Source organism: Pseudophryne corroboree, chromosome 7 (assembly GCF_028390025.1).
Source record: "Pseudophryne corroboree isolate aPseCor3 chromosome 7, aPseCor3.hap2, whole genome shotgun sequence".
Classification (NCBI taxonomy): domain Eukaryota; kingdom Metazoa; phylum Chordata; class Amphibia; order Anura; family Myobatrachidae; genus Pseudophryne; species Pseudophryne corroboree.
In genome coordinates this window covers 181,199,529-181,216,494 of record NC_086450.1, presented here as the reverse complement: position 1 = coordinate 181,216,494, position 16,966 = coordinate 181,199,529, and the positions used below count along the sequence as shown (strand labels likewise).

At 47.0% G+C, this 16,966-nt stretch overlaps 1 protein-coding gene across 1 annotated transcript in view; it reads right to left on the bottom strand.

Moving 5' to 3' along the window:
• Positions 1–11,459, bottom strand: part of SPEG (striated muscle enriched protein kinase) — a 519,092-nt gene extending 507,633 nt beyond the window's left edge. The window contains exon 1 of the mRNA XM_063933852.1: positions 10,592–11,459. Within this exon, the coding sequence (XP_063789922.1) occupies positions 10,592–11,027 (436 nt within the window). The 5' untranslated portion in view covers positions 11,028–11,459. The remainder of the gene's footprint in view (positions 1–10,591) is intronic.
• Positions 11,460–16,966: the final 5,507 nt, after the last annotated feature.

Here is a 16,966-nt window from a genome sequence, read left to right as displayed (position 1 = left end):
CTGAGCAGGGAGGCCCGCGCTGCACCTGGCTGGAGGAGATACAAAATGAGTAAGGAGAAGTGAGTGAATGAGAAAAGCAGAACAGGGGTAGAGGAAAGAAATATAGAGATTATACAGCTAAAGAGAGGCCAGGAGAAAGAGGACAGAGGAGAAAAGTTAAATGTAAAAAGGAATAAGATAATTACTGACAAAGCAGGAGTACTGTACAGTCCACGAAAAAATGGAAAGAGGCAGGATGTCCTGGGTCTGAAGACTATATGATGTCAGACCATCCCCTATACAGAATCCAGCCAATCACAATCCAGGCAGTTTTTCTTATGTTCCTCCCACAAAAACTGTAACCCCTTCCGTGCCAGAGTGATGCATTAAGAGGCGTGCCGCAAGCCCAGCCGGTGAGTTTATGCTGTTTCGGCCACATTACGTGACGTACGCAGTCTTTTCTGAGTACACAGAGCTGACATTCAGAGTGGGTACTATGCAATGGCATATCTACAGTTGGTGCAGGGTGTGCGGTGCACACATGTCCAGGGGGGCCCATGCTGCACACCTTCACTGGTATGTAGTTATACCTATGCTGGGTACACACTGGCAGATATATTGGTCAATCAAACGATTGGCAGGTGTTTATACAGGGCCGGCGCTACCATTAGGCAGCTGCCTATGAGCACCGGCCACTGGAGGGCGGCACGCCCCTCCTGAATTAGTTTTACCTAAAAATCATGTTGTGCAGGGCTGGTTAGCGGTGACCGCAGCGCCGGTCTAGCCAGCCGCAGCCAGCACTATCAGTCACCCCCGGCCAGGGTGAACTGCGTCTGCCCTGCCACGCCCCCTCTGCTGACAGGCCCCAGCAACAAGCAGGAGCAGCAGCACGATGCTGCTGTGTCCTAAATCCTGGTAGGCAGCAGCATCATCCACTCCCTCCTCCCCCTGCAGTCGTAGGCAGGGAGGTCCGTTCGCTGCGCCAAGCTTTCCATGCTCCTTCAGCCGTCGGTCTCCCACCAGCTGTTGACCGCCCTCCTGCCTATATATATACAGTGCTCTGAAGACCGCCGCCGCATCGAGCTCGCTCCTGACTGCGGCGCTACTATTTCAAATTTGCCGCGGACCGCTTCTGATCGGCTGCCGGTCCGCGGCAGATTTTAAATAGTAGCCCCGTGTTGTTAGGAGCCGCTGTGCTGCCGACCACAGTAGGGCGAAGGGGTCACTAAAAGACCCCCTCTCGGGCAGGGACACAAAAAAGGACCCCACTCACTGCCATTCAGTGGCTGCAGAATTAACGAGACATGGGGAGGAACATAAGCGAGAGGAGGTCAAGAAGCAGAGTGGAGACCGGGGACACGATGAGGAGCTGCCCCCACAACTAGCCGCCCTGACAGAGAGGGGTACACGGTCCGGACAGCGAGGCCGGAAGAAGCGCCGCACCGCAGCTAACAGCGAGCACCATGACGGACAAGGAGGGAGGGTAAGTGTGGACTGTGCAGAAAGTTTGCGGCTCTTGTGCAGGAAACTCTAGAGGTGAGACCACAGCCGCCCAGCCACATAAGGAGGAGCGTCTGTGTGTGGCACCCTTGGTGCCCTTCTTCATCACCCAGAGTCCCGCAGAGCAGCAAAGTTCCATGCACCTCACCCTGTGCTGTTCCCTCTTTCTCCCTGTTTCTCTCTTTCTCCCCAGCTCTGTCTCTGCATCTCTCTCCGTCTCTCTGTCTCCCTCTCTGCGTCTCTTTCCCTCTCACTGTCTCTCCCCCTTTCCCCCGCTTCTCTCTCTCCCCATCTGTCTCTCCCTGTCTCTCTCCCGCATCTCTCTCTCTCCCTGTCTGTTTCTCTCCCGCATCTCTCTCTCTACCTGTCTGTCTCTCTCCCGCATCTCTCTCTCTCCCTGTCTCCCTCCCCCCTCTCTCCCTGTCTGTCTCCCTCGTCTCTCTCTCTCCCTGTCTCCATTTCCCTTTCCCTGTCTGTGTCTCTGTCTCTCTCCCTTTCAGTCTCTCTTCCCATCTGTCTCTCTCCGCGTCTCTCTCTCCGTGTCTCTCTCCGCGTCTCTGCATGTCTCTCGCTGTCTCTCTCTCTTGTCTCTCACCCCCTCCCTGTGTCCCTTTCTCCCGGTCTCTGCATCTATCTCTCTGTCTCTGTCCCCTCCATCGCCCCTCTCTCCCCATCTCTATCTCCCTCGTCTCTCTCTCTCCCTCGTCCATCTCTCTCTCATCCATCTCTCTCTAGTCCATCTCTCTCTCTCATCCATCTCTCTCTCTCGTCCATCTCTCTCTCTCACTCTCTCTCGTCCATCTCTCTCTTGTCCATCTCTCTCTCTCTCGTCCATCTCTCTCTCTCTCTCTTGTCCATCTTTCTCTCTCGGACATCTCTCGCTCTCTCTCTCATCCATCTCTCGCTCTCTCGTCTATCTCTCTCTCTCTCGCCCATCTCTCTCTCTCATCCATCTCTCTCTCTCTCATCCATCTCTCTCTCTCTCTCGCCCATCTCTCTCCCTCTCTCATCTCTCTCTCTCTCGTCCACCTCTCTCTCTCGTCCATCTCTCTCTCTCTCGTCCATCTTTCTCTCTCTCTTTCTCGTCCATTTCTCTCTCTTTCTCATCCATCTCTCTCTCTCGTCCATCTCTCTCTCTCTCATCCATCTCTCTCTCTCGTCCACCTCTCTCTCTCTCTCGTCCATCTCTCTCATCCATCTCTCTCTCTCTCTCTCTCATCCATCTCTCTCTCTCTCTCTCATCCATCTCTCTTTCTCTCTCGTCCATCTCTCTCTCTCTCTCTCATCCATCTCTCTCTCGTCCACCTCTCTCTCGCTCTCTCGTCCATCTCTCTCTCTCTCTCTCGTCCATCTCTCTCTCTCTCTCTTGTCCATCTCTCTCTCATCCATCTCTCTCTCTCGTCCATCTCTCTCTCTCTCTCTTGCCCATCTCTCTCTCTCTCTCGTCCATCTCTCTCTCTCTTTCTCTCGTCTCCCTCATCTCACTCTCTCGTCTCCCTCATCTCACTCTCTCCCTTGTCTGTCTCTCCCCCCCTTGTCTCTCTCTCCCTCGTCTCTCTTCCCCTCTCAATCTCTCTCCCTCTCTACCTTGCTTCTCTCTCTCCTTATCTCTGTCTCTCTCTCCATGCCTCTCTCTCATCTTTCTCTCTTTCCCAGTCTCTCTCGCTCTCTCCCTGTCTCCCTCTCTCTGTCTCTGTGTCTCACACAGTAGGAAGGGGGACATGGCTCAGAAAAGGAGGAATGGGGTGATATCACTCACACAGTAGAAGTGTGTGTGTTGGGGGGGGGGGGGGGGGGCATGGCTCACACAGGGGAAGCGGGGTTATCACTCACACAGGGCAAGGAGTAAATAAAATACAAATATTCTTTTTGCAAGGGAGGGGGGGGGGCACAACATTTTTCTGGCCTCTGGGCAATTGAGCTGCAGTTACGCCACTGCTTACCCTGCTGCCTTTCTCTCTCCCTAGTCCCTACTGTATGCCCTTGCTATCCTTCTCTCTGTCACTCTCCCTGTCCCTGCTGTCACTTTCCATGTCCCTCTGTCACTCTTCCTGTCCCTATGTCCCTGCTGTCACTTTCCATGTCCCTTTGTCACTCTTCCTGTCCCTATTTCCCTGCTGTCACTTTCCCTATCCCTCTGTCACTCTCCCTGTCCCTGCTGTCACTTTCCCTGTCCCTCTGTCATACTCCCTGTCCCTATGTCCCAGCTGTCACTCTCCCTGAATTTTGTCTCATTCCATGTGGCATAATGTGAATTTTGGATCATTCTGGGTGCTATAATGTGAATTTCGGCTCATACCGTGTGCCATAATGTGAATTTCAGCTCATTCTGTGTGCTATTTTGTGAATTTCAGCTCATACCGTGTGCTATAATGTGAATTTCAGCTCATACCGTGTGCTATAATGTGAATTTCGGCTCATACAGTGTGCTATAATGTGAATTTCGGCTCATACTGTGTGGTATAATGTGAATTTTGGCTGATACTATGATATAATGTGAATTTCGAATCATACTGTGTGGTATAATGTGAAAGGGGCACGAGTACTAGATAGTATAATGGGGTCCTACTATTGTGGTGTGGTGCATAATATGTATAAGGGGTATATGGTGTTGTAAACTACACTGAAGGACATGCCCCCTTTTGAGTGGCCATGCCCTTTTCCAGAGGTGCGCGCATAATTGCAATCATCACTTTTCCATACCCCCACTTCAAAATTTCCACTTCGACCACTATATATATATATATATATATATATATATATATATATATAAATACATACACACACACACACACACACACACACACACACACACACACACACACACACACGTGTAACTAGCATTTACAACAACTATAATTAAAGAAAGAAACATAATAGGCACTCACTTTTCATGAAATGTATACACTGTATTATAAAAAGGTTGTATGTATGTATGTATGTATGTATGCATGTATGTATGTATGTATGTGTGTGTATATATAATTAGCATTTTTACTCCAGTACAAGCACACATTTTTGTTTTATGAGCCAACTGTTTATAGGTGGTGCACTGGCCAGTGCACACAACCATGTGAGAGACAACGACACCATCATTTTGAATCTGGAGCCATCCACAAGCCAATCGGAGCTCATGGACCGCAAGCCAAACATAATGTGGCATAATGTGTAAGGGGCATTAATGTGTTTGTCATAATGTATAAGTGGCATTACTGTATGGCATAATGTATAGGGGGCATTACTGTGTGGCATAATGTTTAGGGGGCATTACTTTATGGCATATAGTGTTATAAGGGGCACTATTACTGTGTGGCATAATGTGTATAAGGAGTACTACTGTGTGGCAGGACGTGAATGGACTCTACTGTGTGGTTTAATGTAAATAGGCTATACTGTGGTGTAATGTGAATAAGAGGCATTATTGTGTGATACAACTTCAATAAGAGGCATTACTGTAACGTAACGTGAATAAGGAGGGGGGGGGGTAGGCTTAAGTTTTGCCTAGGGTGCCGAGAAACCTTCCACCGGCCCTGTGTTTATAAAGGATATGTCTCTGAACTACGTCGTTCACAGACGTATCATATCGGCCCTGCTGCACAGACAATGCTGTGTATGGCTGACCCACTAGATATGGGCCACTGGGCGGGACTTACAGGGAGATGCGGAAGTGGTCGGTGAGGGGTGCATTGGTGGACATACTTTAACTGATGGCAACGTTGGTGTTGGTATGGCGTACATTGGTCTCTATGGTGCCGTAGCGTTTCTCTCCTCAATCCCGGAAGAGGAACGTTTGTGATTGGCTGAGCTGCATGCCCATTTAAAAAATGCAGCTGCGAGCTGTCATTGGCTCACACACTGCCATTTTTAAAATTGAAGATGGGCGCGATGAGCCAATTGCAGCTCACCGCGTCATCGCTCCACCCCCTTGCCCAGGCTTTATTAAAGAAAAATATTAAAACAGATGGTGTTGTGTACTTATTTTATATTTCCTTTACAGGTGGACTATAGGTACCAGCGGGCCCTTAATGCACTGCATACTAGTACTTGTGTCCCGCCTGTGGCTGCTTGGGACTTGTCGGTGGTACTAGAGGCGTTGCAAGAGTCTCCGTTTGAGTTTGAGCCCCTTGAATCTGCAGACCTTAAGTGGTTTTCTCTTTTGTTTCTGCTGGCTATTGCCTCTGCTAGATGGGTGTCGGTTCTGGGTGCCTTGTCTTGTAGGTCCCCATATCTGATTTTTCACCGTGACCGGGCAGTTCTTAGAACACATCCCGGGTACTTACCTAAGGTGGTGTCGTCTTTCCACCTTAATCAGGAGATCGTGGTTCCGGACTTTGCCTCTCTTGACTTATCTTCCAAAGAGCGGTCTTAGGATGTGGTACGGGCTCTCCGTATCTACGTGAAGAGAACTGCATCCCTTCGGAAGTCTGATTCTCTCTTTGTACTGTTTGGTTTTCACAAACGTGGCTGGCCTGCTCACAAGCAGACCCTGGCCAGATGGATTAGAATGGTGATTGCACATGCTTATGTACAGGCTGGCCTTCCAGCTCCTGCTCACAATACGGCCCATTCTACTCTGTCTGTTGGACCTTCTTGGGCGGCCTGCTGTGGTACGACCCTTGAACAATTGTGCAAGACGGCTACGTGGTCCTCAGTGAACACGTTCATAAGGTTCTATGCCTTCGATACTTCCGCCTCCCAGGATGTTTTCTTTGGACGCCGGGTTCTTGTGCCCGCTACAGTGCGTCCCCTCTCATAAGGAACTGCTTTAGGACATCCCCATTGTCTATCCTTGTGGAGCCCAGTGTACCCCGCAGCAGAAAACGAGTTTTATGGTAAGAACTTACCTTTGTTAAAACTCTTTCTGTGAGGTACACTGGGCTCCACAAGCCACCCACCCTGACGCACTTAGCTTCTTTGGGTTGGTATGGCATTAGCCGCTGACACTTCTCCTGTCGTGAGAGTGTGGTGTATGTGGCTACTAACTGTTGTCGTCTCTTTTCCTGCTACTGCATTGGGCTGGTTAACTGAAAACTGAGCTCCTGTGCAGGGAGGCGGGGTTATAGAGGAGGCGGCGCTGTGCATTCTGGGAACAGTCAAAGCTTTTAGCCTGTGGGTGCCTCAGATCAAGATCCTACTCTACACCCCAATGTCATTCCCTGTGGAGCCCAGTGTAACTCGCAGAAAGAGATTTAACAACGGTAACTTCTTACCATAAATCTCATTTTATATATATATATATATATATATATATATATATAAAACCTGTATATATATATATATATATTTTTTTTTTTTTTAATTAAAGATTTCAAATAGATTTGTGATACAGTGATTGAAATCAAATCGCAGACACACAGAGTTCTACATTAGTATGTCTCACAACACTGTTGGGATTAAATTCATTCACTGAACAAGGAACTATTCTTGTGACATGGGAATGACACTGTAAAGGGGGGTACACACGGAGAGATCCGTGCTTAAAATCTAAGCAATCTTGCCAGATTGCTTAGATTTTAAGCACGGATCTGCCGTGTGTATACCATCCAGCGATAGCGATGCGCGGCCCCGCGCATCGCTGGTGCTAGATTGAGCCTGCATGCAGGCTCAATCTAGCGGGTCGCTCACTTCACCGTTGTGTGAAGTGAGCGGCACCCCGTCGGCTTTCCCCCTCGCTCAGCACATCGCGCTGTGCTGAGCGGGGTGAGAGATGTGTGCTGAGCGGTCTGTGTTAAGATCGCTCAGCACACATCTCTCCCGTGAGTACCCCCCTTAAGGGTAAAAGCACATTACAATGGCTGCCAGCATGCTGTGAGCAAACAACTACTTACAGTGATGTCACAGATTTAGGGGTCACCTGACACCACAACGGATCTCCAAATATTACATTATTACCTGGGGCAAATGCTTGGGTTATTGCATACATTATATGACAATGAGATTGCCAGTCACTCCTTTATCATTTAATTCTTGGATTACAGCACAACACCTGCACAACATCTGTGTGTGACTGAATATGTATACGAAGTGTTATGATGCAGCGGCCAGGACTTTTTTCCATGCCAAGTCCATACGTTCAAGATGCTAGTGGTCGGGGTGCAGGCACTTGAAATCCCGATGCCAGAATCCCGACACGTGGCCAGAAGTTCAGCTCTGAAATCCCGACAACAGTCGAAATGCCGATGCCAGAATCCCAAAAGCAGGCATCATGTGGGGGGGTAGGGGGGTCAGGTTTATGCACCCAGTGGTGTCGAGAGAGGGGGGGAGAGGGTACAAATTACCCGGGCCCAGGTCTGATGGAGGGGCCCAGTGAGGGTCCCCTCCCCCTTACCTGGCATCAGCAGCTGCAGCTCTTCTCCTCAGCCCAGCAAACTCTGCTGTGTACTGGGCTGCAGTGTGGCCATGGAGGTGCTTAAAATACAATTTTTTTCAGTATTTTTTTCTAAAAGTACATGACCACACCTCCTGTGATTAGGCCACGCCCCTTGAAATGAACCTGGGCCCAGCCCGGCACTTGACTGCCCTGTATGCACCACTGGGGAGGGTTAGGGTTAAGCTGTAGGGAAGGGAGGGTTAGGGTTAGGCTGCAGGGGATTGGGGCGGGGGGGGGGGGGGGTGAGGTACGAAAGGATAAGTATACATACTGAACCCCTGTTGGGATTCTCTCTATCGGGATACCACTGTCGGTCTTCTAACCGCCAGCATCCCAAACGCCAGTCACGCGTATCACACCCCTTCAGGTACAGACTTCCTGCATATCAAGATAATCAGCAGAGTCTCTTGATGCGTTCTCTCTATCGGGGCACAGTTAATCAGATGCATTTTTGTCAAAAACGCCCAACGCTAGCAAAGTCCGAGACCTGGCGCGCTGAGAAGGGCTGTTTGGCACAACTTGTAGCAGTGATGTATGAGGACACATCTGTATACACATGATTGTATAGCGTCTGGACACTGTTTTTAATAAATGACAAACAAGCAAAGACAAAGTAAAATCTGTAATTAAATACAAATATCCGTAGTCTTCTTCTTTACATATCAAATAGGAATATTCTTAGCTGCCCTGGTGTGTGAATGCAAATATCAAATAAGATATGCAAATAGACGGCCCACCTTTATATAATATAGCAGCCACACCAATAAGTCATATGCAGTGGGAGGTGTCCAAATACATCCAACCAATCAGAGGCGGCTACCATTTGTCATCAGTGTGTATTGTGCACCAGGGGTCTAGCAAGAGATGATGCACCTGACAGGTGCACATGCATCCCTCAATACCTTACTGTGCTCGACCTGGGCATGCACACTACCTTCCTTCCCCATTCTGCCTCTCTAATCATTCGATTCAAGAGAATTTGCATATAATCACACTATGTGTGCATGCATGACCAATTCTACACCAGACCCATATATGGCCCAATTATTTGTCAGTGACAAATCTGCTTCAATTTAAATAAATAAATTATATATATATATATATATATATATATATATATATAATTAAGCTTTACTATTTGATCATATTGCATGTGAATCCATCCCTAAGTTACTTATGGAATATGTTCTACCCGTCAGCACTTCCCTTAGCAGAGAATACCATTAGTTGCAAGTGCAACCCTTTACCATTATGTCATGGAACAATTTGCAAACACAGTGAAACTAGATAGAAGATCAATTAGGCTCAGTTACCTTAAAGTGCACCTGTCTCCTACACATTGGAGGCAGCCATTTTAAAAACTGGCAAAGCAGCCCTTCAGTTGCCTATGAATAAGTGAAGTCACAGAATCAGGAGCATTTGTTTCAGAATTTGGTGCCATCCATTGTAATAAATTCATACTGTAGGACGCAATTTCCGAAATATATGTTAAGCACACAATAGGACTGCTCCCACTGGTTGTTTCGCTGCAACCATGCTGCTTGTTGTTATTTCTACAATGATTTATAAAATGACAGCTATTCCAGTGTTGCAAGCTGTAACAAACCTATCTGATAATACAGCAGGGCCTGTTGCCCATAACTGGCTTATGCTGTATTTTGCAACTGACTAGTTCAGTAAGTGTAATACAGTAATTTTACACAACAAATTTTTTTTAAAAAGTAATTGCACAGGATGCCAAACACTGAGGGGTGGGAGTTATTTTTAGAATTGGTGATGTTGCTCATAGCAACCAATCAGATTCCACTTAACATTTATCTAATTGCTTCCAGAAGATAATAGATAGAATCTGATTGGTTGCTATGGGCAACATCACCAGTTCTAAAAAACTCTTAGCTTGGTAAATTTACCCTTTAAAGCGATTGTTTAATAGGAACATAGGTGCAATTTCAAAAGTTTAGGATCTGGTTTCAATGGACTATTAAACAATATTATATTGTATAGAAACAGGACCAGTGATACCTGAGCCATTTTTAGGATCCCAGCTTCTATCACTGCCCTGAGCCCCCTCCCTCAAGTATAACCATATTGAAAAATAGAAAAAAAAAATATTTTTAAAAGGCATTGAATAATATTATTATGTTAATTAAACAGAAAGGAACATAAAATGAATGCAGAGCAGAATAAGAGACTTCATAGCAGCTCTTAAATTGTGTATACACACGGTGCAATTTTTCTTACAATTTTGACTATATACTCAAAATCGTAAGAAAATATTGTGACAATTGCACCGTGTGTATAGTCCTTGCGATGCCGACGCGCGGTCCAGCGGTATCGGCATTGCAAGGAAAAACAGTACAGGTAGCCCAACATTGACTATATCGGTGGTGCTGGGCTCCGGCCACATTGAATAGTCGGGCTGTACAGTGCATCGCACCGTGTGTATACGCCATAAGATTCATTCTGAGTGAGTTCCCTTGGAATGTGCAACTTCTGCAATGTGCAGATGAAGTATATACAGGTTATAAATATAAATGCTACAATGCAGTGTGCTTAACATGTAGTGTTTGTTGCGTCATCCTTACACAGCTTGACATCTTTTTGGTTCTACATACATATTACTTGCCATATTGTGGACATAGATACAAAATCTAAAAATATATTCACTTAGTCATTGCTGCATTTATGTAGGTGATGAATTATACAATAAAGGAGTATTACGTGAGTAGCAGTCATCATTACCTTCTAAATCAATGATGGCAAGCACCGCACTTGTGGTAGCCTCTCCCAAAGCATTCTGTGCGACACAGGTGTAGATTCCAGCATCCTCCATCTTGCTGTCCCTTATGCACAGTGTCCCGTTTTCTTCTGTACCTGGGTGTAGAGGCTCCTGATTTTTGTACCATCTTAGACTTGGCACAGGGTTCCCTAATACTGCCACCTTTAGCCGAATGTCGCAACCTGTGCCTATGGCAGCATTTTTAAGCTTGCGAACAAACTGAGGTGGACAGGACTGGGAAGATTCTTGCTCAGGCATCATTTTTGGGTGCTTGTGGGTCAAATTGGGACTTGGTGGTTCAGCCGCGGCCTTGCCGAAAGTCCGAGGCGAAGGAGCATGCGTGACAGAAGCCTCCTGATCACTCTTGTTTAGGTTCATCCTGATTTGGGCACGGCGCATGGTAAATATGGATACAGAATTTTACTCCAGGCAAGTCTTAAGTCCAGAATTGTTGCTAGAGTCTAATGTGCCCTCAACTCCAGTTGGCCATTTTCCAATTGGCTTTAACTTTATAAGGAGAGACAAAAAAGTTGGGCAGAGATTGGGCTTTAACGTCAGAGAAAGAGAGAGAATATGAGGAGGGGGCACCAGCCCCAGGGTGGTAGGGATAGCAATGCAGATTTTACCTAAGAAACACAGTAAATCTCTTGCAGCTGGATAACCCAATTCATTGTCTTGAAACTCTTTAAGACAGCAGCTTTTCTGTCTTCGTGTACTACTTCTTCTAGGCCAGGCCTGTGGTGATAGAGGACCTTGCACATATCCCTAGGTCTGAGCCCCCTCTTCTTCTCCCTCTTCTCTTCAGCCCGTGTTCTGCAAAAGAGACCCTGCAGACCTGCTGAATACTGAAATTAGCCCCCACCTCTCTGGCCACCCCCCTTCTCTCTACAGTTCCAAAAGTGGCACTGACAGCTGCCTCCCCTCATGATATGTGACATAAATTGGCTGAAGCTTTTCATCCCCCACTCTTCATCTTCCTCCCTCCTCTGTCCACTGTCCACCCCCAGCCCTCTCATCTTCTTGTGCAAAGAATAGAAACTAGCCAGGAACTTGCCATATTCAGATAACAGGAACTGGGTCCACACACACTAAGAGCAGGTGTCTGTAAGAACTTAGGCAACATTACATTAGAATTATGATATTTGATCTTAGTAAATTTGTGTGTGTGTTTGTATATATGTATGTGTGTGACTCATCCCTTGTCTAGATGTTACCCACTGTATCTGAGAGGTAAGTACATTTAGCGGTATCTGGTCTCTAGGTCGACCACACTTAGGTCGACAGTCATTAGGTCGACCACTATTGGTCGACATGCATTAGGTCGACAGGGTTTCTGTGTCAACATGGTCACTAGGTTGACATGTTCTAGGTCAACATGGCAGAAGGTCAACATGATTTTTTCGCAATTTTTTTATTTTTTGAACTTTTTCATACTTTACAATCCACGTGGACTACAATTTGGAACAGTAACTTGTGCCTAGCGGAGCGAGGCACCTTGCCCGAAGCATGTGAGGGGACACGGTGCACTAATTGGGGTTCCCGGTCACTCTACGAAGAAAACGACACCCAAAAAATAAAAAAACCTCATGTCGAGCTTTTGTCACGTCGACCTCGCTCATATCAACCTAATGCTTGTGTCTAACTATTTTGGGTGTCGACCTAGATACTGTCGACCTAAGTGTGGTCGACCCTATGAACCACACCCCATTTAGCTGCATTTCACTGGTGGGTTAGGCATATATGTTAGTGTAGTATATAAACTTGCAGAGAATTGGGGTCTCCTGACCATAGGCTACAAGTTTAAGTGCTTTCAGCAAAATATGAACAAAGGACCTTGGGGGTCATTCCGAGTTGATCGCTCACTAGCTATTTTTTGCAGCGCTGCGATCAGGTCAAAACTCAGCAAAACTGCGCATGCGTATGCACCGCAATGCACAGGCGCGTCGTACAGGTACAAAGCGGAACGGTGCTGGGCGATGGATTTAACGAAGAATCCATTCGCACAGCCGATCGCAAGGAGATTGACAGGAAGAAGGCGTTTATGGGTGTCAACTGACCGTTTTCAGGGAGTGGTTGGAAAAACGCAGGCGTGTCCAAGCGTTTTCAGGGTGGGTGTCTGACGTCAATTCCGTGGCTGGACAGGCTGAAGTGATCGCAGTTCAGACCTACTCAGAAACTGCACAAAACTTTTTGTACCACTCGGCTGCACATGCGATCGCACACTTGCAAAACGAAAATACACTCCCCCGTAGGCGGCGACTATCTGATCGCAGCACTGCAAAAAATAGCTAACGAGCGATCATCTCGGAATGACCCCCCTTATTCAGCATCAGTTGCAGTTTTGTTATTTTAGCAAAACTGCAACTGGCTACGACCGCATGCTGGGGGCCGTCCAGCACAGGGCAAGGCCGCCCAGCATGCAAATGCCCGGCAGTGATCCACAAACCAGCGATTGCATCGCTGGTTTCTCGATGCCCCCCTGCCTTCCCTGGCAGGGCCGGTTCTTGCCCTTTTGGCGCCCCAGGCGGGGAAATATGGGCATGGCTTCATACAGGGGGCGTGGTCAGTTACACCCCCTGTACAGTAGAGTAGCGCCGCTGTAAAAGAAAAAAAAATAAACAATACTTACTATCCTCGCTCCCGACCGCTGCAGACCTCCGCCGGGGCCGCTCCTCTGCTCGGATCTGGCATAGACAGACACTAGAGGTCAATTATGACCCCTAGCGTCTGTGTCAGTCCCACAATGCTGTGCGGTGCGCGATGACGTCATTGCGCACCGCACGGCAAAGGTCCTCTCCACGAAGGGAAACTAGACGCGTAGCCTCTAGTTCCCTTCACAGCGGGGGACCAGCGGGGCGGCGGGGGACACAGCGGGCAGCGGGGGGCACAGCAGTAGCGGATCTTGCCATGGTGCGGCGCCCTCCGGATGGCGGCGCCCCGGGCAAAAGTCCTGCTTGACCGTGGTAAGATCCGCTACTGTTCCCAGGCTGCAAAGGCAGGCGCAGAGCTGCCATTTTCCGGTCTCAGCATGTTATGACGTCACATGGGCGCCCGAACCCACCCCCATTTCCGACTGCTTGCGCGCCCAATGCCGCATCGTCACCCCTGCAATGCAATCAGGCAGAGGCGTTTGCATAAGCTGATGCCATTAACACTGAATAAGGCTCAAAGTTCACATGCATTTATTTGCTAGATACACACCGGTGTGCAGTATGTCATTGTTAGCACCGTTAGCAAAAGTCTTTTCTGTTTTACATACTGTATATAAGAATAAAGGCTACTGTGTAATATTAGAGTGATAGTGGCATTGACATCCAAGTTACAGAACTAGAGTAGAGATGTGACTTACCCTTTTTGGACAATATGTTGTGAGACACCTCGCGAGATTACTGTGTTTTGCACATTTTGTTTCTAAATGTTGCTACTTTTTCTCAGTGATGCTACTTTTGCATCCTAGGCTGGGTACACACCTGACATATATATCGTTGGACCTACCGTTGCGCCGACTGAGCTGCCGATCAAGGTAAGTGACGGGCCCTGTCATGCAGCTGAGCGGGCATTTGAATTTGCCTGGCCTGTGAAGATGCCCCCCCCCCCCAATACATATAACACAAATTAGATATATCAGCCATCAGCTGTGCTGCAGGGCAGTCGTTGTTCACAGTCCTATCGCTGGTACACACTCGCCGACGCACTCACAATATATTGCCCATTCAGTTGAACGCATATTGGCCAGTGTGTACGCAGCATAAATTTGCATAGGGCCTGATTCAAAGAAGGCCATGCCTGCGTCTTTTTCCAAAACAGTGTATTTATGCAAATGGTGTGATAGATTCTCAGTCTACTAAGACACCCACTAGCAGTGGTGCTATTCCGTCGTGGCACGTACTAAGACGCACCATTGTTGCACCATTGCTTGCCACATCGAAGATTGAACTAGTCCTATGGCAGGTGTAATTTCGATGTCAGAACATGGCCATGTGTGTCAGCACAACTGCGTCTTTAGAAGCAGCTGCTGTTACTGACATGCTAACGACACACCCATGTCTGGCTAACCACCTGCACAGTTACCACCCAGAAATGGCAGTATATCTGCGTGCAATTTCAATCTGCGTCTCAAAGCAGTAACCATCGGGGCACATGTACAGTACGACAACGCCACTGCGCACACCTCTGAATCAGGCCCATAGTTTACTAGGTACCTAGGATTAGTTGGGGTTTTTTTGCAAAGAAATTAGTATAAAGTCGCAGATTAAACATAACGATGCATGGCGCAGGTGACTCATTACATACCTGTCTGTAACCACTTTACTCTAGGTTGTGTACTTCTTCCCCATTTTTGCTTATTTTTTCTCAGTTTTGCATCTTAGCACGCTTACAGTGTACTAGGTACTCGGGATTAGTGGTTTAACGCTGCTAAGTCTCATAGTCCTTACCACATTAAACTTGGCTATTTGGCAGATTTGAGGATAGGTATATGTGAACACATCTGTAATTGTACTGTGATGATGGAAAAATAGGGACATTTCCAGTAACAAATGGTCAAAACCTATGAAAATGGTATCTGTAAGGTGGGAGGCAGTCAATTTACTGTCTGTGGGGATACAGGCTGTCAGGATACCGATACCGGAATCCCGACACCCGGTGAAATACTGGCGGTCGGAATCCTCACTTAGGTGGTGGTCCATGCCATTATCCGAGTGGGAAAATAACCCTGTGGCGATATTTCATTCATCTAGCAACAGGCAAACAACTGGGTAAAATAAGTTCCAGATCTAAGAGTATATACTATAAAACAAATGTGTACAGATGGTCCGTTTCACCTACCTTGCAGGTTACCTACTTCACTTGTTAAAGCTGGACAAATCCCGGGAGTTTGGAAGCCATTGAGCTTGGATAATTTTTGAGATTATTCTACATTAATGTCAATGTATGGTCATCTGTCTTTGCTTCAGAAATGACTAGCCTGTAAGCTCAACATTATTTTGCCTACTTCAATAGATTCACCAGACTATACATTCTATCACAGGTCCTGATTCAAGTTTTATCTATATGCTCAGTTCAAAAATGTACAAATTTAGAAGTATATATATTTGGCTGTAAAGTGGCACTCAAAGGTCACCCAGGACAGCTGCCTGGGTGCAGTCCACACAGAGAGAGCAACCAGCTACACTGGGTATATAATTATACAGAGAGGCACATGGAGGTTTTGAACTAAGTGAACAAAGGCAAAAGAGCTGAGGGACTGGCCAACATTTTGGATACATTTTTCCATATTGTTCACTTATTTCATGTTTTGTGAGTTGATATATATAGTTATTTAAAAATAGCGCGCACCTTCCTCTCCTCTGTGTTGTTAGCTGTTGCAGCTGTTCAGCTGGTAGCCCTGCATAGCAGACTATTTATTGGCACCAAGTACATGTCAGTGGCTACAGAAGTTTCATTTATTAATGCTTCTAAACTGTAAACTCTTATTACACCAATATACAGTGATATGCTTTTTCCTAGATTGTATTTTTCTTGTTAAATTGCAAATCGTCTTTACAAATAAATATGTGCAGCTTACATTGGAAACGTAGCTTTCAAATCCCTATAATTTTATTTTACAATTGTTTTAGTAACTTACAGCTAAAATGTAGGATAATGGACCACATTCAGTAAGGATTGCAAATTCTGCTTGTTATTAGCAGAATTTGCAATCCTTTTGTTCGCATGCTGGGGACAGTAAATGTGGGCACATGTGCAGGACGGGCCCTACGCATGCGCCTGCACGGCCTTAGTAATTTTTGTGGTTGGATTGTGCTTTGCGATCCAACCTGAATAGGGCCCAATATCCCTGTCACATTGCCAAAGCCGGGATGCACCAAGGACCTTGTGCACAGTGTATCCTGGCTTTGGCCCCTTTCAGGTTGCGCGGCTGCTCCCGGCTTATTGCCAGGTCAGCTGCGTCAGCGGTCACGTGCCCTTGGCTAACAATTAGAGATGAGACCATTTTCAAGCGCCATCTTTACAATAGTGTGAACGGGACCGAGGTCGCATCGACCCTGCACCCGTTCCCACTGCACTTCAACCAGGGTCGTACCCGTGTATAACCCGGGATCCGGTCTCTAGGTCGACAGTAACTAGGTCGACACTATCTAGGTCGACCACTATTGGTCGACAGTAACTAGGTCGACAGGGTTTCTACGTCGACATGTTCTAGGTCGACAGGTCAAAAGGTCGACATGAGTTTTAAACAATTTCTTTCTTTTTTTGAATTTTTTCATACTTAACGATCCACGTGGACTACGATTGGAACGGTAATCTGTGCCGAGCGCAGCGGTAGCAGAGTGTGGCAC